This window comes from Gobio gobio (assembly GCF_949357685.1).
Source record: "Gobio gobio genome assembly, chromosome: 24".
Classification (NCBI taxonomy): Eukaryota; Metazoa; Chordata; class Actinopteri; order Cypriniformes; family Gobionidae; genus Gobio; species Gobio gobio.
Window position 1 is genome coordinate 39,396,922 of NC_137120.1, and position 14,162 is coordinate 39,411,083.

Below are 14,162 nucleotides of genomic sequence, written 5' to 3' on the forward strand. Positions count from 1 at the left end.
GAACCGTACTATAGTAAATATACTACAGTAAAATAAAGTGTAGTAAATACTATAATATACTACAATTTACTGTATAGTATGGTTCAAAAACACTATAGTATTTACTAGAGTAATTTTACTATAATACACTATAGTATTTTTTCATGTGGGAGTTTATAAATCATAATTGGCTTGGTGGTGTTTTTTCTTTTTAAATGTAAAAATGCAGAAAGTTGGGTATTTTAGGGGGGTTAGGATTTGTGTAGGGGGATAGAATATACAGTATAGTATAAAAGTATTTATGTCTAGTCTGTGGAAACCAGGTGTGTGGTTTTATCAGAGTAAGTTACTTTTAACTTGATAGATTTAATGCCTCTAAAAAAGGTCATGTGTAGCTTGAAGCCAAAATGAACACAATACATTTCTAAGAACATGGCACCTGTGTTTTAAACCAGATTTTTAAACGATTTGTCCTTTTTATCACTTCTGACATCTCGTCATTGACCCCTATGCAGTCCTCACTGTTGTATAAACGTTTATAATCCTAACAGAGCATTCATCAGCATTTCCTGTTTTAAAATGCCAGGTGGGTTCATGTTTCCTCGTCAGACACACAGAAGCATCTGTACCTGCATCAGATCAAGAGCTGCTCTGTTAAACCGCCCACATTGTGTCAGGCTCTTCCGCTGGATGTCTGAATGAAAGCACGTTTCTTTGTTTGATATCAGACAGGCATGTGAACAAACACCTCCGCGGATCCTCCGGTGTAATCCGGGCTTGACTGAACATCCTGTTCGTCTCCGCGGCCTGTCTGAGCAGGTTTAGGAGTTTTGAAGTTAAACATTCATCTTTGTGGATATGGATTCAAGGTTCAACGGAATGAGGGTCAACATTTAGCAAATCCACACAAGCATAAGAACAATATTGGCTATATATAGGCCTAGATATATTATTTCTCTCTCTTCTTAGCGTCTTTCTCCTCACGTTTCCTGCTTCTATAAGCGGTTATTCTTCGCGATACCGTTTTGAACGGTTGTAGCTCTGTGATAGTATTTATTTATTGCAATTGCAGTATTTTGTCCTGGTCAATATTGGACGTTATTAAAGCCTTTTTAGCCAAAAGTAAATTATAATAAATAAAAAAAAACGATTTTTTTTTTTGCCTCATTTCCCCCCCCCCCGCGATAAATTCAAAATGGCGTCTATAACCTGACTAACTCAAGGGCTGCGTCCGAAAATCTAGGCTGGGCAGTGACTTGTTGTCTCGCTGCATTATCAAACAATGACTTGTAAGGCAGCGTTTGTGCATGGACGCACCTCACAAAACTAATTTTCAGACAGACTTCTAAGGCAGTGTAACCGTTTAATGATCTACAACAAAACAGAGAGCGCTTTGGTGAGAACTAAACAAATATTGAATTACAACATTAGTAATTTCTCGCTAGAAATGACATCAGAAGTAGAAAATGTTGGTTAAAAAAACAAACTGACCAGCAAACGCAACTCTCGGACGCCATCTTTTCCCCCCAGCTCAACTGTCACAGAATGGAAAGCACAGGATTGTGGGATACCAAAGGCAGTGAAGGATACATACAGATGCTGGTCATATAATTAGAAGATCATCAAAAAGTTGATTTATTTCACTAATTCCATTCAAAAAGTGAAACTTGTATATTATATTCATTCATTCATTACACACAGACTGATGTATTTCAAACATTTATTTTAATTTTGATGATTATAACAGACAACTAAGGAAAATCCCAAATTCAGTATCTCAGAAAATTTGAATATTGTGAAAAGGTTCAATATTGAAGACACCTGGTGCCACACTCTAATCAGCTAATGAACTCAAAACACCTGCAAAGGCCTTTAATGGTCTCTCAGTCTAGTTCTGTTGGCGTCACAATCATGGTGAAGACTGCTGACCTGACAGTTGTCCAAAAGACGACCATTTTGTGTCTTGCACAAGGAGGGCAAGACACAAAAGGTCATTGCAATAGAGGCTGGCTGTTCACAGAGCTCTGTGTCCAAGCACATTAACAGAGAGGCGAAGGGAAGGAAAAGATGTGGTAGAAAAAAAGTGTACAAGCAATAGGGATAACCGCACCCTGGAGAGGATTGTGAAACAAAACCCATTCAAAAATGTGGGGGAGATTCACAAAGAGTGGACTGGAGCTGGAGTCAGTGCTTCAAGAACCATTATGCATAGACGTATGCAAGACATGGGTTTCAGCTGTCGCACTGTTGAACAACAGACAGCGTCAGAAGCGTCACGTCTGGGCTAAGACAAAAAGGAAAAAAAGTGGTCCAAAGTTATGTTCTCTGATGAAAGTGAATTTGGCATTTCCTTTGGAAATCAGGGTCCCAGAGTCTGGAGGAAGAGAGGAGAGGCACACAATCCACGTTGCTTGAGGTCCAGTGTAAAGTTTCCACAGTCAGTGATGGTTTGGGGTGCCATGTCATCCGCTGGTGGTTTTAGAGCACTTCATGCTTCCTGCTGCTGACCAACTTTATGGAGATGCAGATTTCATTTTCCAACAGGACTTGGCACCAGCACACAGTGCCAAAGCAACCAGTTCCTGGTTTAAGGACCATGGTATCCCTGTTCTTAATTGGCCAGCAAACTTGCCTGACCTTAACCCCATAGAAAATCTAGGAAGATGCGATATGCAGAAGAGCTGAAGGCCACTATCAGAGCAACCTGGGCTCTCATAACACCTGAGCAGAGCCTCAGACTGATCTCCTCATGCCACGCCGCATTGCTGCAGTAATTCAGGCAAAACCAGCCCCAACTAAGTATTGAGTGCTGACATGCTCATACTTTTTTCAGTTGGCCAAGATTTCTAAAAATCCTTTCTTTGTATTGGTCTTAAGAAATATTCTAATTTTCTGAGATACTGAATTTAGGATTTTCCTTAGTTGTCTGTTATAATCATCAAAATAAAAAGAAATAAAGATTTAAAATATATCAGTCTGTGTGTAATGAATGAATATAATCTAGAAGTTTAACTTTTTGAATGGAATTAGTGAAATAAATCAACTTTTTGATGATATTCTAATTATATGACCAGCACCTGTATGTGCTGCCTTCGAAAATCGATCAGATGAAGGTCTCTCAGGAGACAGGAAGTGAAGCTAACTTTAGATTCGGACGTGCTTTGATGCCTTCCTACCTTGAAATGTGTCCTCCGAAGTCAGCATTTCCCAGGTTTCGGACGCAGCCGAGGTCTAGATATTCTACCTTTCCCCCTATTGCTTTTATTTATATTTCTCTATTAACATCATCTTCACTGTTTTGATAATTGGATATGATTTGTGAAATGTGGAATTTGAGACAAATGTCAAGTCAAATTTGAGCAAGACTAAATACAAAATAAAATGTAGCCTAATAAATTGTCTGAAAGTCTTTCTCCCTTTTAAACAGTGGGTTGGTTTTGGCTCTGGGAACACTTCTTGCCATCGCTCCACTCATATTTATGTTCAGTACACGCGGTTCTCTTCTGAATCTTGGCTCAAATCATGGCTGATAACCGATACCTTCAATGCGGTGTAAACTGGTTTGGATAAAAGCATCTGCTGCATAAATGGGCTCACTTAAAGCTACACTGTGTGATATTTTCCCCCATCTAGTGGTGAACTTGTATATGACCATCCAGTGATTATTAGTTTCTGTTCCTCTCAATTCCGATTTCGTTTTAACTCCTACGGTGGCCGATTTAGTCCAAGATTAACATGGCTTCCAGTTCGACCTCGTCCACATTCGACACGGTGCCATCGAGTGTTAAAACGCCAAAGGCGAAGCTTGAATTTACGGGTATGTCCCTCTTTGGCTAATGTACTTTCAAGATGGAGGGGCAACATGGCGACCCGCATTCGAACCCTCACCCGTATGTGTTTTCAATGGCATATTATAAACTTATGAGAATACTTTATTACTTGAAAGAAGTAAATATACATTAATGAGCACATATATTTTTGAAAGAACTAAGTATTTTTAGCTAAGAATAAACTAAAAAAGTTACACAGTGTAGCTTTCAGCAGCAAGACTTACCAGGCTAAATCTTCCAACAGTTCAACAAACCTACAGGAAATAACACTAAGAACACAAGACATTTTGTGAGGGTCTAAAATGCAAAAATCACTATTAGAGAGATGCATTGTGGACCTTTAAACTTCAAGATACACATGATGGATCGGAACATGTGACTCTTTTAGAGGCGCACAACTAAAACTATTGTCATTTATTAGCGTATAACAGAAACATGGCCAACACTGCTATTCAGATTTCACCTGTTTTGATTTGTTAATGTAACAGGAAACCCAATATGCCAAAAGAGTTCAGTTTTGACATTAATTGCACCAGCTTAGATGGACCCAAGACACTTAAAGGGTTAGTTCACCCAAAAATGAAAATTCTGTCATTAATTACTTACCCTGTAAGACCTCCGTTCATCTTCAGACACAAATGAAGATATTTTAGTGTAAAACTGATGCTCTGAAAGGCCTCCATTGGCTCAATGCACTTTACACTCTCAAGACCCTTAAAAGACACTAAAGACGTCGTTACAAAGTCCATCTCATTAAAGCGGTTCTACAATAACTTTATAAATCGGCGAGAATAGTTTTTGTGCGCAAAAAACCCCTAAATAACGACTTATATAGTGATGACGATTTCAAAACACGGCCTCATGAAGCTTTGAAGCATTATGAATCAGTGAGTCGATTCAGCAGTTTGAAGCGTTATGAATCAGTGAGCCGAATCAGCAGTTTGAAGCGTTATGAATCAGTGAGTCGAATCAGCAGTTTGAAGCGTTATGAATCAGTGAGTCGAATCAGCAGTTTGAAGCGTTATGAATCAGCGAGTCGAATCAGCGGTTTGAATCGCCAAATTTCAGCAGTTTTTCAGTTTGACACGCGATCCGAATCATGATTCGACTCACTGATTCATAACGCTTCAAACTGCTGAATCGACTCACTGATTCATAACGCTTCGAAGCTTCATGATGCTGTGTTTTGAAATCGTCATCACTATATAAGTCGTTATTTAGGGTTTTTGTGCGCACAAAAACTATTGTCGCCGATTCATAAAGTTATTGTAGAGCCACTGTAGTGAGATGGACTTTGTAACGACGTCTTTAGTGTCTTTTAAGGGTCTTGAGAGTGTAAAGTGCATTGAGCCAATGGAGGCCTTTCAGAGCCATCAGATTTACACTAAAATATCTTCATTTGTGTCTGAAGATGAACGGAGGTCTGACGGGTGTCCAACGACATGAGGGTGAGTAATTAATGACAGAATTTACATTTTTGGGTGAACTAACCCTTTAATACCCACTATGCACCACAATAGCTCACTAATTCAACTCAAGTTCATTACACAATGCATTCTTCTTTGTCTAAAACTAATAGAAAATTGTAAATTGCTTAACTTTTTTGATGAGTTAAAGCAACATTAAAACATGTTGTCATAACTTATTGATCATAATTTTTATATATGTACACTATATTGCCAAAAGTATTGGGACACCCCATCAAATCATTGAATTCAGGTGTTCAATCACTTCATGGCCACAGGTGTATAAATCAAGCTCAAGGCCTGCAGACGCTTCTACACACATCAGTGAGAGAATGGGCCGCTCTCAGGAGCTCAGAGAACTCAAGCGTGGTACTGTGATCGGTGGACACCTGTGCAATAAGTCCAAATATTATACTAAATATTCCACGCTCAACTGTTAGTGGTGTTATAACAAAGTGGAAGCGATTGGGAACAACACACGAAGTTTTAGACCACGTAAAAATCACAGAGCGGGGTCAGCAGAGGTGGACAAAGTACACAACTCCATTACTTGAGTAAAAGTAAAAGTACCACTGGTCAAATATTACTCCATTACAAGGGAAAGGTGTAAAACTAATTTTTACTTAAAGGGTTAGTTCACCCAAAAATGTAAATTCTGTCATTAATGACTTCCCCTCATGTCGTTGGACACCCGTCAGACCTCCGTTCATCTTCAGACACAAATGAAGATATTTTAGTGTAAATCTGATGGCTCTGAAAGGCCTCCATTGGCTCAATGCACTTTACACTCTCAAGACCCTTAAAAGACACTAAAGACGTCGTTACAAAGTCCATCTCACTACAGTGGCTCTAAAATAACTTTATGAAGCGGCGAGAATAGTTTTTGTGCGCAAAAAAACCCTAAATAACGACTTAAATAGTGATGACGATTTCAAAACACGGCCTCATGAAGCTTCGAAGCGTTATGAATCACGAACTGCGTCTGGGAACTGATGCCTTCTATAGGCTGTCTGTAAAAAACTAAAAAAAAAAATCACGTTTTAAAGAAGAAAACAAATCATCCACTGACTTTCAAAGCGGCTACGACTTTCTACTTCGACAGCCTTGATAGAAATGTAGTGGAGTAAAAAGTACGATATTTGTCTTTCAAATGTAATGAAGTAAAAGTCATAAGTTTCCAGAAAAAATACTACTCAAGGAAAGTACAGATACTCAAAAACTGTACTTAAGTACAGTACTCAAGTAAATGTACTTAGTTACTGTCCACCTCTGGGGGTCAGCGCATGCTGAGGGTCACAGAAGTCGCCAACTTTCTGCAGAGTCAAGAGCTCCAGACCTCCAAACTTCATGTGGCCTTCAGATGAGCTCAAGAACAGTGTGTAGAGCTTCATGGAATGGGTTTCCAGCTCATCCAAGCCTTACATCACCAAGTGCAATGCAAAGCGTGGGATGCAGTGGGGTAAAGCGCGCCGCCACTGGACTCTAGAGCAGTGGAGACGTGTTCTCTGGAGTGACCAATCACGCTTCTCTGTCTGACAATCCCATGGACGAGTCTGGGTTTGGCGGTTGCCAGGAGAACGGGACTTGCCTGACTGCATTGTGTCAAGTGTAAAGTTTGGTGGAGAGGGGATTATGGGGTGGGGTTGTTTTTCAGGGGTTAGTCCCAGTGAAAGGAACTCTAAATGCTTCACCAAGACATTTTGGACAATTTCATGCTCCCAACTTTGTGGGAACAGTTTGCGAATGAGCTCCTGTCCCAGCATGACTGACCAGTGCACAAAGCGCCGCTCCATAAAGACATGATGAGGAGTTTGGTGTGGAGGAACTGGAGTCCTGACCTCAACCCATTGGGATGAATTAGAGCGGAGACTGAGAGCCAGGCCTTAATGAATTACACATTATAATATTGCAATTGTAATATAATATTACAGACAAAGAGTGTATAGTTGTTACACCTGTAAGAAACATACATTTAAAAAATATATATATAATAAATACACAATTAAAATGTATATTTAAAAAGATATATGTAAATATAATAATGTATTTTTCATTTTAAATGTATGTATTTTATTTAAATATGTATCCCCCCCCACCCCCCCTTAAAATTGTCAATCCAATTGGACTTTTATAGTCAATAAAAACATTTGGGACGTGGGAAAACCGTTATGTGTAAACATTTATTGGTTTCAAACTGAGATAAAAACAACTTGCTCCAGCAAACATTTTACAGCCTTTCATTGTCCACACATCTTGCAACCAAAATAAAATGAGGGGGGAAAGAAAGAAAGAAAGAGAAAGGGGGAAAAAAGACGTGACAGAGAGAGTGCAAACCTTTATTCCAGTGACTTTTAATAAGAGAAGAATTCTAAAAACCCATAAGTGGACTGTTTCCGTCGCCCCAAAGACAGGAAATGAGAAAGAAAGCGATAAAACCTTCCGTTTGGCCACTGCGCCGTTTCCATCAACGTTTAAATTAAGTTAAAAATTCAAAAACACACATACTGGAGAGAGAAAAAAAAAAGACTCGCTTATTTGGATTCGGCTACAGTATAAATTACGAATTTTTGGACGTTGTTTAGTCATAGTTCAGCGTAAACAACGCGTCCCTGCTCAAAGGCACAGGTCGAAGTGTTCCCTTGTGTCCCGTCTTATGTTCATGGGTCAGTTGTAACATGTTTGGTTGCTTGTTTCCATTCGTTTAACAAAAAAAAAATGGCAACGTTTTTTGTACGAACAATATGATGCGACATTTGCGATAAAACCCCCCACAAACAACATCCTCCGGTTTCAGTTTTGCAATCCTGATATATTCAAACCGAACAAAAATAATAAGCCAAACATCTATTTTGTTTTGGTTTCATTTAAATAACAAAGCTAGATCATTCAAATTCGTCTGAAACCGTGATAGAACAATTCAACTACAACATTCGAAATGCTCTTTTTTTTTCGTTTTTCGAAAAACAAACTAGCGTGAAAACCCCAAAGTAACAAACCCGTTCGAATCAAGCCATAGTGGTGCAAAAACAAACAAACAAACCAAACCAGGAAGGCGTGACTGAAATGGCCGGAAGTGAGCCTGAGGCAATGGCGGTGATTGGTGGAGACAGAGGGAAGGGGCGTGGCCTCACTGAGAGCTGGATCTGGCGAGTGTGTGCTGTTCATTGTGTCCCTTGCTAGTTCTCAGTTTGAATTTGGCGATGGAGCTGTTGAGTTTCTGAAGCGCGCTCTGCGCCGCGTACTTCGAAGGGAACAAGGCCAGGATGGTGTAAGTGGACGCCAGGTCGTGACGGGGAGGTTTGGGAGGGTCAGAGTTCGTAATGTCCGCTCCCTCTGATTGGTTCGGGGACGGAGGTTCGGGCAGCCATTTTATGAGAGCGCCCACTTTGCCCAGTTCTGCCAGTATACAGTTCGCTTCCACTCGAGTGATGCCAGCAGGAAGATCCGTCACCTCCAAAACACGGCCGGTGTCTGGACACACAAAAAACATGTTATTGAGTGTGTGTAATAACAGTCATACTTATACATGCATACATATAAGCTCAAAAATAGTTTTTTTAGGGCTGTCAAAAGATTAATCGCGATTAATCGCATCCAAAATAAAAGTTTGTGTTTACATAATATATGCATGTGTATATATATACATGAATGTGTGTGTATTTATATATAAATAATAATTAACAGAGTACACACACATATATTATGTAAACACTAATCGCGATTAATCGCATCCGAAATAAAAGTTTGTGTTTACATAATATATGCATGTGTATATATATACATGAATGTGTGTGTATTTATATATAAATAATAATTAACAGAGTACACACACATATATTATGTAAACACAAACTTTTATTTTGGATGCGATTAATCGCGATTAATCTTTTGACAGCCCTAGTTTTTATATATTTTTTATAATAAACGCAATTGTTAAAGGTTAATTACAAGTTATGTAATAGCAGTTTAATACTATATACACACACACACATGCGCACATCATTTAATATTTATAGTATTTATACATAGGTGTAAATCCCACATATAGTATTTGCATTACAATGTATAATATACTGTTATTAGGGATGCACCGATACGATTTTTTTGGGGTCGATGCCGATTTTAACAAACAATTATTGGCCGAGACTGATATTTGTCACTTGCCCTCTTATTTGAAAAGTGTTTTGATCATGTTTTAAATCAGGAAAGTTACAAAAACACATTAACTTATAGCCTACTAGCTAGTTTATTACTGTAATATCAAATCATTTCTGATGAACAAACACTGGATCCTTTTAACATTCATCAGGCCAACATCAAGACATCAATACAACAGAAAATATGAAATGTGCTTATTAAGCAGGTTTAATGTTAAATAACACTGCATATTCTTCACTGTACACATTAAATACATATATTATTATTACATTGAGACGTAGCTCTGCTGTACAACATTAATCCTGTCAATTATTTTATTAAACTGAACTTTTATTTTGACGGGTTGCCGTGAAGACCTTCTAGTTCCTGTGTGTGTGTGTTTATGATATGACGATTTGTCGAATGAAACGGTGAAATGCTCATGAAGTGACTGGAGATGCATTCATGTCCTCATATTGAGGCGGCAGAGACGGAAAAACACAGAGTTTCAGTGTGTGAGAGTGTGTGTGTGTGTGTGAGAGTGTGTTTGTGTGTGTGTGTGTGTGAATGGCGCAGACACGCGATTTCAGAGAGACAGAAACATGCAGGATTCATATTTTGTCTTTTAGCGGTTTAATATTCACACACTAGTATATATCGTGATTTGATTTAAGCGACTGACCGTTTTATTAATTCATCAAAAGCGATTCCGTGCCGTTAATGCAGTAAATCAGTTTTCATGACTGGATTCTGATTTATTTCTGTGTTTGTTGGTCTTTTGTTGTTTGATGAACATTAACGCAGACGCAGGAATATTACAGTATAATGGTGGATTATGAGCAGACGTCACACAGCTCATTAATAAACCAGTGGTGTGTTATATCAGCCTCTGCTATAGCCCATATGCCCATGATCGTAAATTGAGCAAAAATCAGCCGATAAATATTGGCGGCCGATACATCGGTGCAGCCCTAACTGTCATAATAAACGATATATACAATTACAAAATATATAATTATCCAATTGTTCTTTTCTATACTAGACTACTGAACTATTTTATTTATGTATTTTTTTCAGAAAAATATTTTTCTTCCCCATAATTTCCACTAAATCAACATTAGTAGAAATATGTAATATTATTCACTTATAATTATATAATTTATATATATATACACACTTAAATTTAGGATGCATATAATAATAATTTAATCAGGATTAATGTATTTATTCAGAAAAATATTCCCATAATTTCCGCACTTTTTCACTAAATGAACATTAGTAGAAATATTTAATATTATTCTCTTATAATTATATAATTGATATATTTACACACTTAAATTTAGGATGCATATAATAATAATTTAATCAGGATTAATGTATTTATTCAGAAAAATATTTTTCTTCCCCATAATTTCCACACTTTTTCACTAAATGAACATTAGTAGAAATATTTAATATTATTCACTTATAATTATATAATTTATATATATACACACACACTTAAATTTAGGATGCATATAATAATAATTTAATCAGGATTAATGTATTTGTTCAGAAAAATATTTTTCTTCCCCATAATTTCCACACTTTTTCACTAAATGAACATTAGTAGAAATATTTAATATTATTCACTTATAATTATATAATTTATATATATATATATACACACTTAAATTTAGGATGCATATAATAATAATTTAATCAGGATTTATGTATTTATTCAGAAAAATATTCCCATAATTTCCGCATTTTTTCACTAAATGAACACTATTAGGAATATTTAATATTATTCACTAATATACAAAAATATAACAGTACACGTCATTTTTTTATTTGAGTGATGATGCAAAAACTGAACTTATTTCTTCAAAAATAACTCCAATGCTGTTTTCTTTAAGTTTACATCATGTATGCTAACATCTTTCATAACAACATGTGAATATGTTGTAAATAAATTACCCAATGTGCACAGTTGCTAAAAAACGTCCTCAAATAAAAACATAATATAAAAGGAAAAATGTTTTAAAAACAGACTAGATATTTTAGATTTGTTGCAAAGTTGTATTTTAGCGATCGGGCTAGTCGTGCCAACTCAAAGTTGATCTTTAAAGGGTTAGTTCACCCAAAAAAGTAAATTCTGTCATTAATTACTCACCCTCATGTCGTTGGACACCCGTCAGACCTCCGTTCATCTTCAGACACAAATGAAGATATTTTAGTGTAAATCTGATGCTCTGAAAGGCCTCCATTGGCTCAATGCACTTTACACTCTCAAGACCCTTAAAAGACACTAAAGACGTCGTTACAAAGTCCATCTCACTACAGCGGCTCTACAATAACTTTATGAATCGGCGAGAATATTTTTTGTGCGCAAAAAAACCCTAAATAACGACTTATATAGTGATGACGATTTCAAAACACGGCATCATGAAGCTTCGAAGCGTTATGAATCAGTGAGTCGATTCAGCGGTTTGAAGCGTTATGAATCAGTGAGTCGATTCAGCGGTTTGAAGCGTTATGAATCAGTGAGTCGATTCAGCAGTTTGAATCGCCAAAATTCAGCAGTTTGTCTGTTTGACACGTGATCCGAATCGTGAATCGACTCACTGATTCATAACGCTTCGAAGCTTCATGAGGCCGTGTTTTGAAATCGTCATCACTATATAAGTCGTTATTTAGGGTTTTTTTGCGCACAAAAACTATTGTCGCCGATTCATAAAGTTATTGTAGAGCCGCTGTAGTGAGATGGACTTTGTAACGACGTCTTTAGTGTCTTTTAAGGGTCTTGAGAGTGTAAAGTGCATTGAGCCAATGGAGGCCTTTCAGAGCATCAGATTTACACTAAAATATCTTCATTTGTGTCTGAAGATGAACGGAGGTCTGACGGGTGTCCAACGACATGAGGATAAGTAATTAATGACAGAATTTACATTTTTGGGTGAACTAACCCTTTAAATCAGTGTTTTGAGCATTGGTGTGTCCGTACCGGTTTCTCCAGAGCTCATGTCAGTAGACAGGGATTTCTTTGGGGGTCTTCGAGTGCGGCCGCTGTGCCGGATGCCCACAGGACCCTGAGGAAGAGCTGAACGTGAGCTGAGGCGCAACTCCCGTGTGTAACATGACCATGGTGATGAAGATGCGCATTGATGTCGTTAGATCACCTGAACATGAGTGTGAGAGCAGTGTGAGTGTGTGTGTGTTCAACCTGGTGGTGATGAAGATGGTGATGATGGTGGTGGTTGACCACATGAGAGCCGTGCATTAGTGGGGGTCTGATGGGAGGGTTATACTGGAGCGGCTGCCCAATCAGAGGAGGATACCTGCCATCACCTGTGGACACATCAGGAACGTTATTACACCACCATATATACAGCGAAAATAACCAGCTGGTCCGATTGGCTCACCTTGGCCTGGGGCGTAAGGACGGGAAAACTGGGGCATGATGGGAAAGGAGGCGTGGCCAGGACGAGGACCCTTCAGACTGACCAGATGGGCAGGAACAGGAGATTGCACCGGAGATGGAGAGGGGCTGAGCAGATTATTCTAGAGAGCGGGCGAGAGAGGGCGGTCATGTATGTTGTCATGTATGTTGTCATGTCATGTCATCATGTATGTGGTCATGTCATGTTGTCATGTATGTTGTCATGTCATGTCGTCATGTCATGTCGTCATGTAATGTTGTCATGTATGTTGTCATGTCATGTCGTCATGTCATGTCATCATGTATGTGGTCATGTCATGTTGTCATGTATGTTGTCATGTCGTCATGTCATGTCGTCATGTAATGTTGTCATGTATGTTGTCATGTATGTTGTCATGCATGTTGTCATGTCATGTCGTCATGTCATGTCATCATGTATGTGGTCATGTCATGTTGTCATGTATGTTGTCATGTATGTTGTCATGTATGTTGTCATGTATGTTGTCATGTATGTTGTCATGTCTGTTGTCATGTCGTCATGCATGTCGTCATGTCTGTTGTCATGTCGTCATGTATGTTGTCATGTCGTCATGTAATGTTGTCATGTATGTTGTCATGTATGTTGTCATGTTGTCATGTATGTTGTCATGTCGTCATGTATGTTGTCATGTCATGCCATGTATGTTGTCATGTCATGCCATGTATGTTGTCATGTCATGCCATGTATGTTGTCATGTCATGCCATGTATGTTGTCATGTCATGTCGTCATGTAATGTTGTCATGTCTGTTATCATGTATGTTGTCATGTATGTTGTCATGTATGTTGTCATGTATGTTGTCATGTCGTCATGTATGTTGTCATGTCATGTCATGTATGTTGTCATGTCATGTTGTCATGTATGTTGTCATGTCATGCATGTTGTCATGCATGTCGTCATGTAATGTCGTCATGTATGTTGTCATGTCTGTTGTCATGTCTGTTGTCATGTATGTTGTCATGTATGCTGTCATGTCATGTTGTCATGTCATGTTGTCATGTCATGTTGTCATGTCTGTTGTCATGTCATGTTGTCATGTATGTTGTCATGTCGTCATGTATGTGATCATGTCATGTTGTCATGTATGTTGTCATGTGTGTTGTCATGTATGATGTCATGTCATGTTGTCATGTATGTTGTCATGTATGTTGTCATGTATATTGTCATGCATGTTGTCATGTCGTCATGCATGTTGTCATGTATGTTGTCATGTATGCTGTCATGTCATGTTGTCATGTCATGTTGTCATGCATGCTGTCATGTCATGTTGTCATGTCATGTTGTCATGTT

The 14,162-nt window shown here is 38.2% G+C and overlaps 1 protein-coding gene across 9 annotated transcripts in view; it reads right to left on the reverse strand.

Moving 5' to 3' along the window:
* Positions 1-7,435: 7,435 nt before the first annotated feature.
* Positions 7,436-14,162, reverse strand: part of r3hdm1 (R3H domain containing 1) — an 82,326-nt gene continuing 75,599 nt past the window's right edge. For 6 of the 9 annotated variants that reach the window (XM_079808597.1, XM_079808596.1, XM_079808592.1 and 3 more), the window contains 4 exons: positions 12,817-12,955; positions 12,618-12,742; positions 12,399-12,483; positions 7,436-8,746 (listed from right to left, as the gene is read on the reverse strand). In XM_079808597.1, coding sequence (XP_079664723.1) covers positions 8,403-8,746; positions 12,399-12,483; positions 12,618-12,742; positions 12,817-12,955 — 693 coding nt within the window. In that variant the 3' untranslated portion in view covers positions 7,436-8,402. The remainder of the gene's footprint in view (positions 8,747-12,398; positions 12,484-12,617; positions 12,743-12,816; positions 12,956-14,162) is intronic. The other 3 variants (XM_079808600.1, XM_079808598.1, XM_079808599.1) reach the window with 1 other exon arrangement.